Here is a 23,414-nt window from a genome sequence, read left to right as displayed (position 1 = left end):
GTTGGCTGGTGAAAGGCCGGCCCCCGAAACGATGCATGTCAGCGAGGATGCATACGATGCTCTTCAAACTTCTAAATGTAATTACCCTTGTGGCAGTTGAAGCCCTCTTGAGACTGAGCAGTGAGAGCGCTACACTTTTCACTCGCCTTTCAACGCGCAACTTCTTCGCTCGCCGGCAAACGTAGTTACGTGATGTGTGTCTGTGGACCGGGTTCAATTGTGCGCCGTCTGGCACCGCCGAGGGAGTTGATGAATACGCCTCGGTCGGAGTGCTCGGAGCAGGTCATGAGTTATCCCGATTAAATTACGTGCAAAACTTACGCAACCCATGCTTAAAGCGTACGCGTGAAGGCGAGTAGTACATCGCGGCACTGTGTGTAGCCCGGGCGACCGTAAGAGACTGGGCTGGGCAATTATCATCTTTCCCTCGTTGCTCGCCGCGCACGATGGTGCATGGAATGGTGGTAAAGCAAGCAAATGGGTGGCTGAGAAGCTTGCAGTAAAATTAACTCTGCTATTAAAAACTAATTGTCAAATCTCCACCATCGCGGTGAACTGGGCGCCAAGCGGGATGTAATCATTGCCAAGTTTCATCGCAAAGTATTAATATCCGAGCCCGTGCTAGCGGGTCTGGCGGGTACAACACTGCACCGGCTCACGGGGCAACGTAATCGGTCACGTTAGATGGTCGATGGTTTTTTTTTACTGCTCCTTTGTCACCTTTTTCCTGACCGGCGCGCGGTGTGTATCTTTGTGTCTGGGTGGCTATTTTTTGTGCTATCAAAAGATCCTGTGTCACGTCAGTGCCAGCGATCACGAACGACAAAAGGGGATATAAATGTTGGCGCTGGCATGAAAAAAAACCCAGCTAAAATGCAAGCGAATCCCCATCTAACGACGAGCTATTACGAGGCGAAAGTTTACAAAACGTTTCACCGCACTGTGTGTCCCCGGTGCGGATATAAAACTAATTATCAACTGCTAGCGCTATTGCACTAACTTTTATGTTAACTCCAACACGGATAACAACATACACATAGTGTTGGTTTTTTTTTCGCACCGGCCCCGACACTTTTAGCTCGCTCACTTGCTGTATGAATGGTGACCCGAACCAAGTCGCTTAACCACGTGATATTTACCCCGTTTTTTGTGTACCTACGTCGTGCATCTCTGGCGGTAAAGTTTTTGCTTCATTTGCGACCATTACAAGATTGTTGGGCTTGGGACTGCTTGTCTTAAACAAACCGACTATCCGTTGCAAAATCCCGCCTGGGTGGGCTGAGTGTGGGTGTGGTTCAACGGGGGGAGTGAAAGGGGTTGAAAATGTTTCTAATGAAAATGACACCACTATCTCCCGGGCGGTTTGGTGTCCCGCTTTACCATTGTCGGCCCTCACTTTTCCGGCCAACTCGGACAAAAGTTCACCACGTTGACAATTTAGTGCCACTGTTGCCTGCAGTTGATGCATTTTATTTTTTATCTCCCGTGGTCCCATTCTCTATCTCTCTCCGTCGCTCTTGTTTTCTTTTTTTCTCTTCTTGTTGATCGTTGTGAGCATTTTTTCCCCCCGTTGCACATTCGGCTGGCACTCGAAGGGAAAGTTTCTGTTTTATTTTTTGCTTTGCGTTCTCCCCTTTCTTGTTATCTTAACAAGAAAGAAGCAATGTGAATGAGCATCATAGGTGGGTGTATATGTGTGTGTGTGGGGGGATTAAGCGTGACTCGCAGATCACAGCGAGTCGTGAAAACCTTGACGTAAAAGGTTATCAGCACGAAAAGTGAGATATAAGTTGAAACAGAGGGGAAGAAAAAAGAACTCCACAGCAGCAGCTCAGTTTACGCAGCTGGAGACCAGCCGGAGAAAGGGGGACAGGGCCAAACGGGGTTTAACACAAACCTTTGGAGCTTTTCAAAGAGTCTCAGCGTAAGTTTCACGTACCGTCGTGGCGGGAACTTTGTTACTCGACGCCCGCAAAACGCTGTCGACGATAATGCGCCGACGATAAAGCCATATGCGTTGCGAGCCTTGCTTGTGTGTCTCTTTGCTCAAGCGAACGAGTCATGAGTGGTCGTGTGGGGGGGGGGGGGGAGAGAGCGGATGATTCACAAAAGTTGTGCAAAGCCCTTTGTGCGCGGCAAAGAACAAATTTTGGCACGATAAAGTACTCGAGCGAGCAGAGAAATAAAATTAACATTGTTACGATAGTTTAAGACGTCACAGCAATTGTCGGACAAGATCGGTAAGCTGCGATATGGAAATGACATGTTTCGAGTTGCTCTGTACGGGTTTGTTTGGAGCGAAGAATGGGAGAGTGGGTGGTTGCAAGGCATGAGCGAGCGAGAGATAGGTGGCATTTTTCTGCACGTCAGCTTGCTCGGTACGTGACAGGGAAGCTTGAAACAGCAGTCACATGCCCTTTGTCGCTCACACACGGGAACGATGTTCTGCACACCCAACACAACTGTTTTGCTGCATTAGTGATCCTTTTATCAGTCATATTCAATTAGGGGTTGGGTATTGGGAGGGGAGCAGCGAAAGCAGGGATTTGATAAATGGAAATACACACATTTTCACTCTCAACGACACGTTTCGACCATGATTGATTCTTTAAATGACGAATCGAATTCCAAATGCAGCTAAATTGAAATGCAAAAGCAACGATGGCTTCTCGGAAGCATTCTTCGCCCGCAATCAGTTTAATCTCGCATCCCCTAAAGGGACTGCTTGGGGGCACCAATTCGAGCTGGTCCAGCCCGGTAGTATCTCGAACAAATCCATCTCATCGCTCAATATGAAGAAGAAAAAACACCTTGCAAAAGAAGCAAAAATGGATCACTTCCGATAATTTATCAAAAATGTTCGATATAGTTTTGAAAGGCTTTTTGATTGATGTGGCCTAGACTGGGGGGGAGTTTGCTTTCTCACCCGAAGTGGATCGTTTTTCTTTCTTCTCCCAATTCCATCAAACACACTCCCGCACACATAAAAATAGCGAGGTTCACTCCGATTGATGTCGGATCTGGCGGTGATTTTAGCTTTCATTATCGATTTTATCTGTCGGTGGTCTGTTGGGAACCGATGGACGGGTTTTTTGATCTCCCTTGCCGAGGGTGATTCAATCTTTCATCGGGTTGCGGTTTTGGTTTTAAGGGACGGATGTGCTTAAAGTTTCACTGTCCAATCACGGCAATTGTGGTTTGGCAGCCGTGGTCGAACAAACTTTGTCCTTCAAAGGGCCAGGTGGACACTGTGCACCAGGCGTCTCCATTAATCGGGGCTTGCGGTTGCGTTCGCTTTAAGCTTAGTTGATCAGCTCGCCGTGACGATTATGATGCGGATATTGAATGTAATTCGAGATAACAAGTGTTTAGTGTTACCGCCAAATTAAAGGCAATTTGATTTAATTGGTGACATTTATGTGTGCGAATTTTCCTTTGCGGTTTGTATCGAGGCGTACGTTTATGCTGCAAGTTGACCGACGTACGTTGGTTGTGTATTTCGAAAAATACTATATTTCTCCATTCAACCTCTACTCATCTAACTGCTCAAAGGCATGTGTAATCTCACATAAATAAACCTTCCTAGCTCCGCTGTCCCGCTCGGAAGAACAACAGATTTGTGCATACCAAAGAAAACAAATGAAACGTTTCGTTGAAAAGGTAAAAGTCCTCCATCTACCGTAAACAAAAAAATGTTACCCTTTACGCGGGACGGAAACGCTTACCACTTATCTCTCCATCTGTGGGTGATTGCCCCACCGAGCTAGCGGCTATTTGTTCTTCATGTGCGCGTTGTTCTTCAACAGTTTCCCTTTCCGTGCACCATTCGAGCAAGCCGACCTTCCCCATTTTCTATACTCACACACACACTCACACTTCGCTTCAATGAATTGTTGTCGCATGAAGGGAAAAAAATTACCGTGCCATAAAGATCAAAAACGTTGCATAAATCAGTAGCTTCACGTACAATAGATGAATTCCTATCACACATAACCGGCATACCGGGCCCACCGAGCAAACACAGAAAGCTTCCGTACCCGTTATGTATGTTCGGCGGCAGGACGGTTGCACAGAACGCTTCACTATTGTAAAGCGGCTCGAGTTGCCCCGGCCTTTGCCAACCGTTTTTTTGCCCACCCCGTTTGCCATTCAAGCGGGAACGGACGCCCTGGAATCGACAGTCGGCCCGAGCTCCGTAGACGGCGCTTCGGTTCTTCAAACCGACCGCACAAGTGTGGACCACATCAAGCCCGCGCACTTCCCGTACTACTCGAGCTACTCGAGAAGCGCTTTTGTGCACAATTGCTTGAGCAACACGTGAAGCTTCACCGTTTGCGTGTGCATGTGTGCCGGTGGAAGGAGAGCGCTTTCTAACGCTTGCATGTGTAGCAGCCAACCATATGCCCGCCGGCGGTACTACACTGGCTTCTTTACCGACTGCCATCTCGTCTGGCGTCATCCTTATGCTCACTATAAACGGACCAAAACGAAGGAATAAATATCCTGAGAGACAAACGTGCTAGCGAATAAACAGGCCTAGCCATTCGGATATCTCCGCTCCGTGGCGCCAGCCGTGGAGTGGTCGAACGATTTTTCCAGCCCATTCATCATACAAGCTTGCTTTTCTTCCTTTTCTTATCACCGTACCGATCCATTTTATACAAGACACAATTCCACCCAACACTGTAGCGAGCGATATTGTAACTTGGGCGGTACTGTTGCAAGTCGTGGCATGTTTTGGTTTTGGACGATATTGTTTGCAGTTTACTTTTTGGATTAGCTTGTTGACTTTCGATGATTGGATTCATTCTCTACTTTGTGTACGAAACTGTTACTTTTTGTGTGGAAAAATTCAATGTTCAAAGAAAATGGTATTAAAATAACAAGAAGCATTACCACATAACACATTAAGCATGACAAACTGTCACAACGCAACTAGAATGAAAAAATTAAGTACCACTTCCACCCGTTTTGCTCTACTCGATAAGTGGTTCATCTAAGCCATCTAAAAGGCTCATAAAAATACTATACAAGCGCAATTTCGGGCTGCCCCTAATGAAGCTGGTCGACCATTCGAGCTTACTGCCAACGTTTGCTCGTACCAACGCAAAGCCCCGAGCTTCGGCAAACGCGCTTGCCGCTTTAACGATCCGTATCAAAGCGTTGCACCGCAAAACTGATGACGTTGTGATAGTTCATAAAGAACGCTTTAATGGTGTCACAAAAGCAGATTTTTTGGTAGTTCTCTCGAACTCTCGAACCTTCTCCTTCCAGCGCAACTATCCCTTCCAGTCTGCACCGTCATTGCACAACCGAGGGGGGGGGGGGAATGGAAAAATGTCTGCCAAGAAATGATTGCACTATTTCATGCCAGGCCCGCTTTGTGCCAAGCGAAACGAAACGGAATGCATTTAGAAGCGGTTCCCCCCCCAAACTCAGAACCTCAACGCCACCGTAGTATAGAGCGAGCGAAAATGCCGCTCATCTTAGCCGCTACAGCCGCTCCAGAACGTACGTAACGTAGCAGTAACGGTTCGGCAGCCAAAAGACGACCCCGTTCAAATGCACTTTGCACAACGGTCTGCTGTGTGCGTGTTTGTGTGCATCGAACAGAATGGAAATGTTACAAATGGAATTTTGATAGAGATGGGTGATAAAAATATCAATTTTACCATATGACACATAAATATGCACATCGTGGAGGTTGCGAGAGGGGAGAGGAGACGGTTGAGCGGTACGATTGAGATTCTTTTCTTTCTTTCTTTCTTTTTTTTGCACTGCTCTTTCTCCGCCCATTCAGTGGGCTCAACTTTATGTGCGAGTCTGTGATAAAGTTGGCCGCCACCGTACCGTGGCAAGCGTGGCAAGGATAGTTTAGGGGGCAAAATCTGGTGCCCCGTGCCCCCTGCGACCGTAGGGTTATGGTGTGCACTTCCCTCCGAGTTTTTTTTTCCCGCACGGCCACTTCATTCGATTGCAACGATCATCGTCACAACATGAAGTTCGATGAAACCGAACATCCTTCCGAGTGCGGTGCACAAGACACGGTTCAGCTGTGGGCAAAGCCGGGATAGGGAAGCGTAAAAAAAAGGACGGTAAAATCCACACAAACACTCCCCATCCACCGGGCCCGGGTCGTACAACTTTGTGCCGGTGGTGCGTGATAGGAATTGCATGTCGAACTTTTTTTTTTCCTCCATTTTACGGCTGCCCGGTGGTAGTAGCACTGCCGGTAGTTCCGTTTTATGGCCCCCGCCACCACCACCGACGGGTTAGGGTCGGGCTGGAAATTGGTAAAGACACTAAAGCTGATAGCTATTCCCATTTTGATTATGCCACCGTTGCTGCCCGAGCCAAACCAAAGCGCTGCAACTTTCTGACACATTTTGTTCGACCTTAGAAACAGAAGCTCCTGCTGAAAAATGGTAGATTTTTCCTCTGCCTCGCGTTCTCTGGAGCGTCATATTATGATAAAGTTTCCTGTGCGAGTTCACGCTTCGGTCGGCTGTGTGTGTTTGTAAAGTTTTCAGCTCCGAGAGTTAAAGGCAACCTTTGCATAATGCTGGCTTTATTGATTCAGGTGACGCGCGTCTATTCGCCGCACCGGTGCAGCCGTAAACGCCAGAATGTATGCAATCCTTCCTACTTGCCTTTTCAGCTTCCTTGCAACTACGACCACGTTTTCGAATCTGGTCGTATTTTGTAACAAGAATCAATACCGATCGCACTGCAAAGTAAAACCGTAATATTCTTCATTCAATTCCGTTCCGAGAACAAAAAGGACCTCACCGTTGACCGTAAATCTGTTTCAGCGCTTTCCCACGAGTACAATCAAATCACCACATTCTCATGTTTGAAGGCTCAAACGCACAAGCTCCCCGAAGGCTTCGTATATCATTCACAAATAATCATTCCTCGGGCAAGACAGACGGTTCGTAGCAATTCCTGTCCACCTCTCCTGAAAAGGGGGTTCCTTTCCAGTAGCGCACGGCACCGACCGGCACGCCCTACTATTACGGCAGGCTAATGATGGCATATGGCTACTGCTGCCGTGCTGCTTGCCAATTTAGTTTTCCGGGTCATGCTCCAGTGCCCACCCTTTTGCCAGTTTCCGTTATCCCATAGCGACGCCTCAGCAGACGGATGTGGATTATTTGCTTGTTGGCAGACAACAGCACACGACCACACACACACACACACACACACACACACACACACACACACACACACACACACACACACACACACACACACACACACCACACACACACACACACACACACACACACACACACACACACACACACACACACAGTACACACGTAGCATTCTTTTCGCATGCCCGATCCTATCGGTTTGCTGCATCGGATGCGTCTATCTTCGTCATTCGATTACTCAAACAACAGCCTCCTGCCCGGTTCGGATACGTCGAAACCGGAAGAGGATAATTTCCGATCAATAACGCACAGCTCATCGGCAGCTGGCTGTACGGTTGCATAATGCTGATCCCAGTGCCAGCCGAGTAACCGATCTGCCCGATCCGTCCCAAGACGTTGTGTGTTTGTATGGCACGATGCATGCAGCCCCTTTCGCGGTACCGTTTCGCTTGCAGTGGTGCGATGAGATGCAATAGGAGGGCCCAACCAATCACAACTCCACCCACCGGAAGAACCGCACGGTACACGCATTGTGGCATAGTGGGTGCGGTGCGGTTGACCTCATGCAGATACGGTTGAGCCACACAGTCTGTGCTGCTGTGCCTCCGATACCACAAGCTTGACTTCTCGGTGCACTGGCGCTGGAGAAAATCTAACCCGTGCCATCTGCCCAACCACTGCCACCGGATAAGGCGATGAAATCTAATCAACAAGCTTATTCTTCACCCAAACCTGCGCCTCTAGCAGCTGTCTAGCCTTTGCTGCTGACGGTACACAGCGTACAGGAGGGGTGCAGAAACTACGCTCTGAAATCGAACGCTGAAACGAACATTACTTATTTGCACCGGCTAACGACCCTTCATGTAAATGGGTTCAATTGCAGCGATTGCCACACAGCTTTGCGGGCGGGACGGATATTTCATAAAAAAACGCTGCGCCAGATTGGGTGTGATGATAATCGACCCATCATCCTGGTCACGTCACCATGCGGCAGCCTCGGCACCACGTTCGCCTCAGCACACGCGGAACGGTGTGGTACGGCCATAATTACGGGCTACCGAAAACTGTTGATTAAACGCTCAAACCAACGCTTCGTTAGGGGTACCGGGCCTCGGTAATGAAGTTCAAACACCGGTGCCGCACCGTTCTACGTTTGCGCTAGCGCACCGGCAGTGGAACGGCAGCAGTCTAACGCTGCGTACTCCCGGGCGAAGATCTTTTCTTCCACACACACACACACACACACACACACACACACACACACACACACACACACACACACACACACACACACACACACACACACACACACACACACACACACACACACACACACACACACACACACACACACACACACACACACACACACACACACACACACACACACACACACACACACACACACACACACACACACACACACACACACACACACACACACACACACACACACACACACACACACACACACACACACACACACACACACACACACACACACACACACACACACACACAAGAACGACACAAAAAGAACGATAAAATAGGAAGATTCCCGGGACTTCTGGCTCAGCAGGAATAGATTTTAATCCGATTCGTTCGTTTCTGGCGAAAGCCGCTGCCACCATGATGCTATCGTTTCTTGGCGTTGATTTTTCTTTTGCTCTCTTGCTCTCTATTTTGTTCCTAGATCCCCTACAGCACACCCGCTCGATTCTAATCAGCTCGTGCTGGCTGGCATCGTACAGTTGGAGCAGAACGGTTTGAATACTGTGGCGCAAAGCTTGATGCCATCATTATCAACCACGTTGATGGTACCACAGATCGTTCGAATCGATAACGACACGCCCGGTAACGCCCGGTTTTTATCGGGCCGCTAGCCGTGGGCAGCGCCCGCGAACGCTCGTCTTATCACACCCGGGCCAGCACAGCCGCCAACATCCTGATCCTCATACTCTACGCCATCTTTCGATTCATCCAATCGTTTTGGGGTGAGCCGCTACCATCACCTGGCTCCATTGGGCCAGGGCAGCGCACACCGGTAAGTCCTCGGCCCGGGGTTCGTCACCCCCCGGACAACCGGATCCACCCGGTGGAGCCGCCCGGGTGGACGCGTGGTCCTGCCGACGCCGGTGCCGACCAAACCACGCCCAGGGCAACCGGTGAGCCGTCCCGGAAGCGGTACAAGCGCGCCGATCGCAACGTGGAGGACGTCGGCGACGTTGCGTTTAGTGCGGCGCCATGCGTCGCCGGAAGCCGACCGACGGCTTCATTCTTTGCGGAGTGTTCTGCTGGACAATAATCGCCCATCTCGTCTCGACATGTCTCGCCGCCCAGCTCGAGGAGCGGATGGAGATCGTGCGCAAAGTGCTGAAGGAAGTGCCTTTAATCGATGGGTAAGTGTAAGGGTTGCGGTAGGGTTTCAAAAGCGTGTTTTCTCTCAAAAAAATGAAATGATTCAGTAAAAGCGATATGAGTTTTTTGTTTCCTTAACTTTGCCCGCTCAACCACTTTACCATCACGATTGGCTCGAAGAACTTTAGCAACTTACGTTTAAGTTTTCCGCTTTTGATGTGAGTGTATTTCTCGCTTTTATCTTGCCTCTCCCCACAATCAGTCACAACGATCTACCCTGGAATATACGAAAGTTTCTCAAGAATCAGCTCCGAGAGTTTCGATTTGGGGAGGACCTCCGCGACATTACACCCTGGTCAACGAGCGCCTGGAGTCACACGGATCTGCGACGCCTGAAGGAAGGCATGGTTTCAGCACAGGTTAGTGATCTTCACGGGTGGGAGCGGGGCGGGGTGACATTTCTTTCCATGAACCCCTTTTTAGCTCGGCACGTGAAACAACGACCCATAAAATGAAAAGTTCAACCACGGCTCACCTGCTTTTTACCGGCGTCCCCACCCTAATGATGGGCGTTACTGTCTGTGTGATCTTCCCTTTCCTTTCCGGCGGACCTCTGCAGCGGCTAATCACACTGCACCAAAGCATAAACCCGGGACGACAGCATGGGCCGGCGCCGGCGGCGATTACTTTCCACTAGTTATCATTAAACACAGTCAACACACGGAAACGAAGCAGGAAAGCACGGCGAACACCGTCGCAAACGCCGTCCATCGTAAACGAGTGGTGCCGGCGGTGCGAAAGTGGTTCCATTTCCCGACGGCCAGCAAGGAAGCAAGCAAAAGCAAAACAACGACCGTGCCATCGTCACTATCGTCACTTACCGTTGACACCGTTGTTTTACGTGATTTTTTTGTCGTTCGCCACGTGCGAATCCCGTGCCGGGACGGGAGAAACTGCTGGCAGATAATAGCACGAAGCGCAAACTTCTAACACGTTTGTCCCTGTCGCGTTCGGTGTCGGCTGGAGTCTCGCCGGTAAGGCATCGAATGCCCGTAGCTGTCATCTACCCCATCATCGGCCCCGGTCATCATCACCTATCAGTGTCTTGCCCCGAATGTCTGTGCGTCCCGGATACTCGCTTTCCACGGCACGAGCCCAAAACGAGCCTGAGTGCGTGGAAAGCTTCGAGCAATAACAGTCTTCCGGAACTGGCTTTTTTTTTCATCCTGTTTTGCTATGCTATTGTGTGTGTGTGTGTGTGTGTGTGTGTGTGTGTGTGCTCAAGACAGGAAACTAATTTTCCTCTCCCCCGCAAAATCCTCAAAATCGCTCCCACTTCCCCGGGTGTTTAATGGAAATGGGTGGCGGAACGGCGAACACACGCGCCCACCACCGGTAAACGGTCGGCAGTGTCTGCGTGCCAGCATAATAATGTCTCCATCCGTATCAGCCGAACCGGAAGAGGGGAGAGGACTGTGGGAGGGGGGAGGATGTGGGGGGTCCGTAGCATCGAAACCACCACCCTCGGGAGTGCTATCAGCTTTGTCCGTGTTCGGTTGCGCTGGCCGTGAGGACGTGATAAAAACTCGCTCGTTTCGGACTATTTTCGAACGAATCTTCTATCCATCGCCTGCCCTTCTCGCCGCCCCGCTAAATGGTGTTGCCCCATTTCATGCTTCAGCTCCTCATTTAGCACCGACCATCCCCGCGTGCCGTAGTAACTTTTGACGGTTTGATGGATGTTGTCGAGCTGTGTACTGTTTTACTATCGTTTGCTTCGTGTCTTGTTTTTTTTCTCCCTCTTTTCTTTCGCCCTTTTTGTTTCGTTACGCTCGATCCATCGTTCCCAGTGTCCGCAGATAGGGACACTGCAAGGAAACTGGAGCAACCAAAAACAACCATCACAAACAACAACACAACATCTCTTACAAGACACTGGCGTTTCGATTTTATGGAATACCGTTGAAAAGCTAAAACAAGTTTTTCCGCTTTACACCGGGGCGCGTCCCGTGGGCTGGTTTTTGGGCACGCTCACGCTGACCACCCCGGGGCAAGGGGGGGGAAAGGGATTTTGCACCGCGGCGCTCCCGCATAACGGCGCTGCATCGCTGAACGGCTGACCGGTTGTAAAGTTTACGCTGTAAGCTTGTTTGCTTTGGCACGATGCTTTAAATTCGACACGAAAACTTCATCCTCTTTATCACCGTCGTCGTTTCGAGCCGTGGGTACGATGCGGCGGAGCCGTGCCCGGTCGTATAATGAGTGCGTTTAATTTGTGCTGACTGGATGAACGAACGACCAGGACGGTGGGACGGTTTCATTGCGAGAGCAGGATGGTTATTTACGGTAACAAATCGATGGATGGATTAACGTTTTTACACGTTGATGAAATGTGATTCAAGTGAGAAAAGTGAGCCTTTGAAGAAATTAAGACCATTTGAACGAGAAAATTCAATCGCAAGCGTCAGTATAACTACACTCAACTGTTCCATTATCGGTGAGAATACTATGGAAGCTAAATTTTGTTTAATAATTCGATTGAGGTGACTACATACAAGAATTGGAGGAGTTAATCTTCAAACTAGCACGTCAAAGCCTTCCTTTAACATACGCTTCCACCTAAAGTACCTTTTGTATTTGTATTTGCTGACAATCCAAGTATTAACTCCCTGCTTCGACACTGTCTCCCCTGTCGTCAATGCTTAAACCAAACAATCAAAAGTAAACAATGCACAACCGAACCCAATGCCAACCCTTTTAATTGAAGATAAAACGCTCAATCAGTAGGATAGTCATAAAAATTAAATGACTCTCTCACGCTCTCTGTGGGCTTTGCACACCAGCACCAGCAGAGTCCGGGGTGCCATTTTGCCACTGCCAGAAGCCGGCCATCGGTGCGCCGCCATCGAGCCGTCTTCGAGCAACGGGCTCTTGAGAGCAGAATAAATAATTCATTTTGCATGAGTAATAAAAAAAAGCCAACCGTTCCCCTCGTGCATGAAAACGCACCTCGCAAGATATGGTGAGGTGTTAGAAATCGGACGTTTGTCTCCGGGCGGAGTGTACCGAGAAGGGGGCCTCGCAGCAGGCAAAAAAGGCCCCCCTTATGCAAACGAAGCCAAACCGCAACTACGGCGACTACCTTCTTCAATTTTTCCGGCACCGTCGTGGTTCGCAAGAGTAAGGTCAGAATTGAGTTTGTGTGTGTGTGTGAGTGTGTGTGTGTGCCGAGCGCGTTTGCCGCCTTTCGTTTGCTTTTGGGGAAGGGCCCGAGCGGGACGACTTCTGCCCTGATTGTCCCCTTGAGACGACAATGACGGTCCAATCTTCTTTCAATCTCGGAACCAACTTCATCTCTGGTTCTTTACCACTGGCTTCACTGAGTGGTTTTTTTTTTGTGTTCGTTGTTTTGCTTTGTTTGGCTTTCCCTTTCTCTCTGTTTGCCGGCCTGCGAAGCAAGATGAAGAGGTGAAACCAACTGCGAGCAAACGGAACCGAGCGTCGAGTAAAAGGTCAAACACTGAAGCCCTCAAAGTTTGGCTGCGAAGGTGGTTTTGTTAATGTTATCTTTATGCTTCGTGATTGTCCTTATCATCGGAAAGTGTCGTGAGACTAACGCTTCGGTGGCACAGCACTTGTCTTGTGCCAGGGAAGTTTGTCCTATTGCGAAGCTCCCTCAACTCCATCCTCCATCCGACCGCACGATCCACCCTATCTTTCGTCCGTACATTTGCCGTCTCAAACTGTGCCCGAGAAACATGGCCAAACGGCATCTATTTAACCTCGGTGCGAGTAGTCAATTAACTCTAAGTAAATTTCTCACCCTGTCGTCGCACCGTGGCTTGCCTTGCTGTGCCACCCGGCATGGACAACACATCCGACATGACGCTTTGCTTTATGTTTTATGATTTCTTCCCCCTTCCCTCCACGCCGGCACGAACCCTGAGCGACCCGTACCGACGCGCGTAAATCATTTTACACGCAACTGTACCAACTGTGCTGTGCTTCTTCAGTTGCTGTAGCGCACCCGCGGTGCGGATATCGACTTCCTGCTTCCGATGCGGAGTACTGCAAAAATTTACGACCGCTTCGTGATTGCGTGCCGGGAGCATGAGCAGAGTAAATGTTTGATCTGCTCGTTTTCATTCCGTTTTTGTTCCGTGGCAGCGGCAGCCGGCAGCCGGCTGGGCCCTGTGGTTTATGCGAGCGTTTCGTACGCAACCTGCCGCCGTTCCCGTATCATAACCGCTTCCGTTTATGGATGGTTCTATTAAGCATTCTTCGCTTGGTGTCGTTTTTGTTTCGTTCCAGTTCTGGTCGGCCTATGCGCCCTGCTCGTCGCAACATTTGGACGCAGTGCAATTAACGCTGGAGCAGATCGATCTCATCCGCCGGCTAGTAAACCTTTACCCGCAGCACATGGCCCTGGTGACGACGGCCGATGGTAAGTACTTTGCGGCAGCTCATTCCTTCTGCAAGCAATAACTCGACTTGTTTACGTGGCAAACAGCGATATAGTGTACATTCGTTTTCTTTTCGGTTTGTATGATTTAACCGCCTAAATGTAGGCTATCCACATTACAAAATGTCAATTCAAACGATTGCGACAAACAAACTAACGCTTCGTAGATTATTTATGTTGTTTATTTTCTATAGTTAGAGATATAATGATTTCTGATGACTTGTTCCTCTTTCTCTCTCTCTCTCTCTCTCTCTCTTTCCTTTCACCAAACTCACCACAGGCATCGAGGAGAGCCATCGCTCAGGCAAGCTGGCCAGCCTGATCGGGATCGAGGGCGGCCACTCGATCGGCACCAGCCTCGGTGTGCTGCGCACGTTCTACCAGCTCGGCGCCCGCTATCTCACCCTCACGCACACCTGCAACACGCCGTGGGCGGACTGCTGCAAAGTTGATGAGCCGGGCCGGGTGCCCCACATCGGGGGCCTCTCGCACTTCGGCACGCTCGTCGTGACCGAGATGAATCGGCTCGGCATGATCGTCGACCTGTCGCACGTCTCCGTGCCGACGATGCTGGATGCGCTGGCCACCTCGAAGGCGCCGGTCATCTTTTCGCACTCTTCCGCCCATGCCATCTGCAACAGCTCGCGCAACGTCCCGGACCATGTGCTGAAGCGAATCGTAAGTGCGGTGCCCCGCTGCTTTTGTTTGCGTTCTCGATCTCGCGCGATCGCTTCTCGCCCTCGGGTGGGAGGGACGGATCCAATTAAAAACTCCCCGCCGAAGCGCCCCGAAACCGGTCCCCGGCGCTAATGAACTTAGCCAGCCAAAGCAAATTAAAATGAAAATCCATCCCATATTGCGCCGGTAGACGGTGGAAACTCGGTCCACATTGAAATTATTTAGCTCTCTCGCTCACAATGGCACTCTTCGCCCTAGCCACGCGCTTCATAATCACGTGACCACTCACACACCCCACCACTCGGACTTTAGTCTGGCGAGTATTATTTTTCGCCTTTTTTATATTGTTGGATTTTTAAAACGGCATTTCTTATTCATCGGTACTAGTACTGCTGGTGGCGGTTGCTCCTGCTGTTGCTGCTGCTGCTGCCGGCCTTCCATGAACCGCGGCTAGCCAGACTTGCCAGACCAGTGACGATCCAAAATATTTGCATAATTTGATGAAATTTAATATAGCCGTAGCCGTTGCGCTCGCCGGGTATGTGCTTCTTGTGTTGACATTCCCTCTGTTTTAGCGCCTGCCCGCCGCCCCCCGTACCAGTGCAGCAAGCGTAGCGCCCATCTTTTGCCACTTCTTTATCGGTGGCATCGAAATCGCTCCGCCATCGCCTCTGCGCCGGTCGCCAAAGAATAACAAGAAATTAATTAAAAATCAGCACAAAAATATGAATATTTCAGTGTGAACGGGCGAACCGGCCGGGCCGCTTTTGTCCATGCGTTCATTACGGATTTCTGCAGGCTGGGGAAGGTTCGAAAACGGACACCTTTCTTCAAACGAGAGCGTACGCAAAGAAACAAATGAAAGAGAAAAAAAACACGCAGCTATAAAAACAACAACAAGCGACATCACCAACGTCCGTTCTATAATGCACTTTTTTGTTTGCTTTTTTCCTATTTTTTGCAACCCACTCCGGACGTACCCGGCATCCATCGGCATCGACCGACATCGACACCGGACACAATGACATCGGCCAACGGGAACTACGGGAAAACCCAATTTCCGTTCCCAATTTGCCGTCACTCGCTCAACCGGTGTGTGTGTGTGTGTGTTGGACAATACTTCCACCCTGCCGCTTCTACCCGGGGACAAACGCGATCGTCTCAAACACACCCTGTCCCACCGAAATGCAGGCCGTTAACGGTGGTCTCGTGATGGTTGCATTCTATCCCCATTTTGTGAGCTGCGGCGAAAAGGCAACGCTCAAGGATGTTGTTGGTGAGTATGGACCGCTCGTCCACGAATGCTTCTAATGCACGGCCCCAAATAGTGAAACCCTGTACCCTTGGTATAACCCAAAACCTCTGCCCTTTGCTCTGGTAGGGAGCGATGACAAAAACGACGGCTAACCTGCCTGTTTTGTGACCGAATTTTGGGTGAGGCAAAACAAATCCGAAAAAAGCTCACAAAAAAGCACGCCCACTAGAGGAGTCATTAAAATGGCTAACGTATGGTGCAACTCAATTTCCGTCCTCGTGGGCTCCACAGAGGAGGGCGGTTGAAATTGGATTATAAATTTCAGATTCTCAACGCATTCTGAAGCATTCGGGACAACCTTAACAGCAAACACTCGCAACACACAAAACAAGAACTGCACAATAACGCAACGTTCTCGCTCGCTTTTCCCACACAGCTCACATTAATCACATCCGAGATGTGGCCGGGGTCGACCACGTCGGTATAGGGGCCGGATACGATGGGGTCAATTTGTAAGTAGAGCCACTGTTTGACTACCCGCCGCACTACCACTCACTAACACTAACCGCGGTAACGCACCGTACGCGCAATCCCGATCCCGCAGAGTGCCGCAAGGTTTGGAGGATGTCTCCAGGTATCCTTACCTGTTCGCAGAACTGCTAGAATCAGAACGGTGGACCGAGGAGGACATAGCGAAGCTGGCCGGTAGAAATCTTATACGGGTGTTTCGGCAGGTGGAGCAGGTAAGTGGCGGCCGCCGAGGTCGGATCCTGCCTCACCGGGGACACCACTTGTTAAAAAGGGTTTCTCCTCTCTTCTGCTTCCACCCTGGGCAGGTACGGGATCAGCTCGAAGCGCAGGGAATGCTTCCCATCGACCAATCGATACCGCCGGAAGACATTCTCGGCCGGTCGTACTGCCGCTACTCGGGGCCGCGTACGTGATGAAGTGCGACCGGTTCGGACGACCGTGCCCCTTCCACTGCTTCCACCACTCACCATCGAACCAATCCACCAGAGCCGTGCGCCCGCGACTGCGGTAACACCGGCTAAACCCGGCTGCGGACCGCTGAGGCTGACGGCGGATTTGAGCGCCCAAGGGAAACTCCCGTACGCCAAACTACTCAGGCAGCAGCAGCAGCAGCAGCCGACGAACTTCCGCGCATGGACGAAGCGAATCCAAATGGTTTCGCCATTTTATTGCATATCACACAGATACACAAACCGACACATACACACAATCACACTCACAGTAACTCATAGTAATTTGGTAGTAAGTTACCGACACAGCGACAGCGGGACGGTCAAGAAGGAAACGCTCGCACTACAAATTGCAGGGTACGATAAGATCTCGCAATCCGGTTTATTTGTCCCCTTCGACGCAAGACTTCACCCTCTCTCCGCAGTTCCAAGGTGGGGGAATGACAGTTTTTGTTCGTCCAATGCAATGCATCAAACTTGTAACAAAGAAAGAGCGACAAACGGCCACCGAACCGTTACTGAACGCAAAGCGTCACAAAGGTAGTTTGTCTTTAATAGTTCTAGCCGTTGTTCCGTCTCGAAGGGATAAGCTTGCGGCAGCATCGAGCAAGGTATCGATCTGTTCCGCGCAGTAGCCGCACACCGATCGACGCTTTGACAGAGGAGCGTCTGCATCACGATCAAATCTTCAGCCGTTTCAACGGAGTTAGCTTCAATTGGTAAGGTAGATGTAAACGTATCGTAGCAAAAAAAAAACCCCGATAAAACAAACCCACATGTACATACACTATCATGTAGCAAGTGATAAACGACACTACAAGCGGAACGAAACGGTTTAGGGCGGATTGGGAGCGAATCACAGCTACAGCACAAACTGGAAAACGACGGTACGGGGTTGGTTTGTAATGGTCCGGTCAGCAGAAAAGCTAAAGTTTAAATTCAAGCGCTCATTTATTATTCCCGCTCTCGGTTCTTACCGGTGTAGAACAATCAATCAGCTGTCCCTGGTCGAGCAACGAACAAACCGATCGATCAACTGCCCACACACAACTCCCCACACAAACACTCTTCACAAAACACTCGTTTTCTTCGTTGTGTTCTCCACGTTGGTCACAGCACGGTGGACAGGTGGAGATCAAAACTCGTCAAATCGAAATGTGATATATTTATATTGAAAAGAAAAGCCCAGCTTAAACAACAACACTTGCAGCAACAGCAAGCGTACAAAGCGTTCCCTTTGTTTTCCTTTCCTTGTACCTTGAGGATCATTTTATTAATGCTTCCCACTATGCCTCTAATGTTCAGTTCATTTTTATTCACTCTTGCCCCCTTATTTATCATACTCACACACACACACACACACTCACACAGAAACATTTATTGCCCCAGTTTGTCTGTAATTGTGCAATCAATACCACAAACGCTTGTTACAGAAAATGGCACAATTCATCCATCCCTCTACATCACATATTCCTGTAAATTGAATGCATAACGCCAACTAAACTGTTTGTACATAGGCATAGTAGTGTAATAAATGCAACGATACGCGTAACACTTCCATCCACCCTCGAATCACTGCTCACCGTTACACCCATTAATGCTTCCCTCCGCCAACCTGCAGTGAGCGCGAGTTTCCATTTACATCCATCATCTTTAACTATCAACCCATCAAAACAGGTGCACCCCCACTAACGAGCGCTTGCATGTGTATCTCTGTGTGTGTGTGGGTGTTTGTGTGTGAGTAATAAAACACATTAAATCACACCAGCTCCATCCTACCGCAGTGAAGCAAAGAACAAAAACGTCCACTAGGTAAACTGCGGTTGTTTGCATACTCCCCCCGCTCTCTGCCAGGCATCCCGGGGCAGGATCAATGGACAGCTGATTGATTTATCACGGCACAATGGTTGAAAGCAGATTTATGCAACGCCATCATCACCACCGCACAATGCACGGTGAAGAATCGGGTCAAAAGATTATGGCGGTTGTGTTTTTCCTTTATTGTTTGTGGCTTTTACCCCTTTTGGGCATTACACAGTTGCAAATGGAACTGTTATGGCTGCAAATGGGCTGCACCGATCATTACTGGCACCGTTTACGTAACCGGTGAAGGAAAGCTGACATTGGCGGTAAACATTGATGAGCTTGTAGGTGAGGTCTGGTGAAAGCCCATGCATTTATAAATTCACTTATATTTTGCTGACAGCTTAAAGCGCAACTTGACGCAGCTTACCGACCAATCCAGCCCGACGTTGGCTAGTTGTGCCTATCAGGGTGAAATTAATGGGAACGATTCAGCTCACCAATCCGTTCAAGATTTATAGCGTAAAAAGGGACAAAGCACTTACACGCAAACAAAATAACTAAGCAAAGTGTTTTGTGTACGGTAGCGCACTTGAAGCAGAAAGCAACCACACTGAGCAGAACGAAAACTCAAACCCACGTTGTATTATATGTACTTTACTGTCCAAAATGATCGATATGAATTTAAACTAGTAGCAACCGTACGAACCGTACAAACCCAATGTAACTCCCCGAACAAAAGCGCTCCCCCTTCCTGTAGCCCGATTGTCTGCCACAATCAGTTCGATACTCGATATTAGTGAACGATCGATAGCTCACTACAGCCGACCGTGCAACGAACCCTGTTTTTTACGCCACACCACCATTGACGACCATTAACATTCCCATCCGACACTTCCGCTCATTTTCATAGGTTCTTTTTCCTCCCCCTCAACAGAATGCCAAATGAAGTTCGGTTTTGTAGTATTATATATATATTTATCCGTAAGGGAAAACGAGACCAAGAGCGTAAGAGCTGGCAACGTTTGCGGGAGACACAAACGTGTACAAAAGAATCGAGCAAAGTAACACGGGGACAAAGCTGAGAGCGTTGGGGAAACGCGGGAAACATTAAGATTATACCAAAGCTAACCTTCTTCGCGATTCCAGTGGAAATAATGAACAAAAGGAGGAGGAGTAAAACAATATATCTAGAGTGGAAAACGGGAGATAGCGAATTAAACTAACTAAACAAAGAAAACAAAGCGAAAAGATTACTACTGTTGGGAAAGGGCGGGGAACGAGAGGCTATAAGTAAATTGTTTAATAAACATTTAAAAGTCACATCAACAATCAAACCTGCCTTTTATTGTTCTCTCTTTCACTCCTTACTTTGCTTCACTTGCTGGTGACACTTTCCAGGGCGGATATGCATGGTACGCGCGGCAGCAAAGTGATGTGAAAATCACGCAAATGATTTTCATCGCTTCTTAAACAGCACCAACTCCACCCTGTTCTCTCTCTCTCCCCCTTCCCAGGCATCCACCAGCAAGCGGCATTGAAATACGGCAGCACGATCGAGAAAGACCGAGTACCGGAAATGCAGCAAACTTATGCGGGTCGGCCAGCACGCCCATAAATCTTGGTCGAAAATGTATCCGAACAACCGATTCCTGTCTGCTTCCTTCCCCCAAAACGCCTACGCCTGCAATGGACGGCGATGAACGATACCCTTCGCTCTGATCCTTTCATTTCCATTCATTTTCCTCATCAATCATCGTCGCCCACCGGGTACGCCCTTAAAGCGGGACCGAACGCTTCGAGACACCGTATCGGAACTGCCATCCATCGAACGCTGCTGGGACGCTGGGTAGGTACGTTTAGTGCTTGCTGCCATTGTACCATCGTTCCTCGCTTGCAACATGCTGGCCTGTTTGCCTGGGGTCGAAACGTGCCGTCGCCTGGCGTGATGATGGTGCGCCGTTGTAAATGCGGTGGAAAACCGCCCAACGAACCATTGCTATTTAGCCCCGGTCGATAAACGGTGGCATCGTGTTTTTGCATGATCATGAATCCATCATCATCATCATCAGTCCGGTGGTGGGGCTCGATTTTAAGGAGCTGTGCGTGAGAAGTCATACAAAAGCTCGCCAAACACGCAGCGCAAAATGGTTCCCGTTAAAGCCCAAACTGCCGATACAGCTACTGCCAGCAGGGGGAGTTGTAACTCGTACCGAACCAATCAACCGGTCACAGGAATCAGGAAACAGAAATTGCTGGAAATTTTTATCAAAAACCATTTGTTTCGCCCTCATTCCCATTATTGTCACTTACACCGCAGCCGCAATTATGTTATGCCAAGCCACCCAGTGAACCGTGAAACGGATCGAACCACCTACCGACAAACCGACAACGTATTGCTTTCCATTTCGTGTAGCACTTCTGACAGGAGAAAAAAATCATCTCTCCATTCCCCGTTTAACGACCTTTCAACAACATCCGTTTCTCATTTGTATCGTCTTTTTTTTTGCAAAATACGGCCTTAATACGTGTAATATCGAAAACGGGAATTCCCCAATCCGATTCAATTTCTTCCCCATAATCAGTCATCTTTCGACCGCACGGGAAGACGGTACGAGATGGGCTTTCGCTTCTTGTTGTTTTGAGCTCGCTCTGCCGAAAGCACATCACCGCCATCCCTTGCGGCGAAGGATCACGCCTTCAAAGTTGGAGAACCAACGAAGGCCAGAGCAACATTTTCTCGTACACACACACACAAACCGAGCCCCAATACCGATACGCGAAGCGTAAATAAATGAAGTGGAAACGTGAAAATGTGCACAAGAAATCCGCAAAATCCGGCACGGTTCCGTCTTGCCGTGTTGGTTTGCTGGCGTGTCCTTTAACCATCCAAACCAAAAGCCATTCATACGTCCAATATATCCTATCCTAGAACCAAACACACACACACATAGAACGGTGGCGAAAAGTGCTAGCAAAATAGCGAATCTTTCCCAACGGTTTTTGGATCTTGTTTTCGGTTAACGTAGCTTCTGCTCGCGAACACTCGTAGAAGAGTTGAAACACATTGCTGCAGCACCGTTTGAGCTGTACAATCTATACAGGCAACAGAACCGTTGCTCAAACCATCCGTCTACGGTGGGACTGCCACTGCTTCCTGTGCCACTAGGATGCCATGTATTCGAAGCATGTTTCTACTAAAGGATCGTGGACGGATTTCGAAGATGTGAAATTGTGCTAGAACTTACGGTACCATACCATCTTTGCGGAGGGAAACGCGTGGAAACAGGGTGCTAAAAGCTGGCCGGGGTTACTGCTTGGTGGAGTGTGCTCATTACTGGAAGCTTTCAATGGATTCTACGTGCCCGTGCCCGAGTACCGAGAGGGTACAGAGTGTTTAGTTGTTTTTTTTTTTTGTTTTTGCTCGTAAATGCTTTCTAGCACGAGAAACACACACGTTCCTGGTTGGGCCGTTGTGTCCAGTGCTCCTGGGCTGCATGACACTGAAACATAGCCGGGCTTTATGGGCTTGCTATTATATTTTCGGTAATGGAAAAGGATGCTTTTGGTGTTTGAAAGTTTGTTCACGTTTTGCTATTTGCAGCATTAATGTTACATGGTTGGTGAACAAGAAGGCCTAAAACATATGGCTCTATAATTTATTTTTTTCGTAATTACACTAGAAATCGTACAGCGAACGTGTAACGAAAATGGCAATGGATTATTTTTGGTTTAAAATAAACACCAACTGCATTTTCCGAATCGAATTCATAAAATCCCAATTTCAATACATACGTAAATGTTGGAAAATTATCAATTCTCATTTCGATCAAAGATGAATTCGACAAAAAACACATAGAAACTGCTATTTTTTCCCCAATAGTGAATTAATGAGCAAATTTATGTGGACTAACGGATTAACAAAGCAACATTGATACGAGGGTTGCATAGTTTTAGGCGTATTGCAACGGACATTTATTTTTCTGATTGTGCATCGGCTTAGTAGCCATTAGCTACGAAAAAACAAGTTAAAATAATTCTTTGATGGTATAACATTCATTCGGATCAACGCTAAATTCCAAATGCAACATCCTTTTATCTTCTACAGATATGTACCTGGAAATGAATGTGTCAAAATATCGTACATCGCATCCCATACATGGAAACACAAAATGCATCCACCATCAAACATTGGAAAATCTCATCCATTGTTTGTGTATGTGTGTCTGTGTGTGTTTTCTTTTTTTTCATTCCAGAAAATACATTTCCCTATTTCCAAGATTTTGACATTCCATGCTCACAAAACCAATCATAGGTCAAAACTCATCCTCTGATGCTCTTCAGCGAAGAAGAAAAAAACCCCCACGGCATGACACTTATGACGTATGACACGAAGCGTTGCTGCATTCTGTCGAGGCCACATCACAAAGCCAACAGCACCACGCAAAATCATTGGATTTCTTTTATTTCCGAAACCATGACAGGTACTCGCGGTGCAGCGTAGGTGTGATCCAATGAAAAGCAGGATATACTGTCTACCGCTGGAAGCATCATCTCCGGTGCAGCTGCTGGCCTGCGTGCGTTACTATGGAAGCTGCGCTGCAGGACCGGGTTTCCCCGAACACGATAACCAAACCATCAGTCATGCCCGTCGAATAGTTATTTCTTTCTCATGCATATTTAAATACCGTGCAAACAATACATTCCGTATCACAGCTGAC

The 23,414-nt window shown here is 48.7% G+C and overlaps 1 protein-coding gene across 9 annotated transcripts in view; it reads left to right on the top strand.

The window, feature by feature from the left end:
• Window positions 1-20,019, top strand: part of LOC121588753 (dipeptidase 1) — a 125,383-nt gene extending 105,364 nt beyond the window's left edge. For all 9 annotated transcript variants that reach the window (XM_041907069.1, XM_041907068.1, XM_041907067.1 and 6 more), the window contains 8 exons: window positions 8,851-9,556; window positions 9,778-9,934; window positions 13,827-13,959; window positions 14,258-14,655; window positions 15,847-15,931; window positions 16,347-16,422; window positions 16,515-16,653; window positions 16,747-20,019. In XM_041907069.1, coding sequence (XP_041763003.1) covers window positions 9,402-9,556; window positions 9,778-9,934; window positions 13,827-13,959; window positions 14,258-14,655; window positions 15,847-15,931; window positions 16,347-16,422; window positions 16,515-16,653; window positions 16,747-16,854 — 1,251 coding nt within the window. In that variant the 5' untranslated portion in view covers window positions 8,851-9,401 and the 3' untranslated portion in view covers window positions 16,855-20,019. The remainder of the gene's footprint in view (window positions 1-8,850; window positions 9,557-9,777; window positions 9,935-13,826; window positions 13,960-14,257; window positions 14,656-15,846; window positions 15,932-16,346; window positions 16,423-16,514; window positions 16,654-16,746) is intronic.
• The last annotated feature ends 3,395 nt before the right edge of the window (window positions 20,020-23,414 follow it).

Source organism: Anopheles merus, chromosome 2R, assembly GCF_017562075.2.
Source record: "Anopheles merus strain MAF chromosome 2R, AmerM5.1, whole genome shotgun sequence".
Lineage (NCBI taxonomy): Eukaryota > Metazoa > Arthropoda > Insecta > Diptera > Culicidae > Anopheles > Anopheles merus.
Note: the sequence above shows the minus strand (reverse complement) of the source record. Positions and strands in the feature narration are given on the sequence as shown.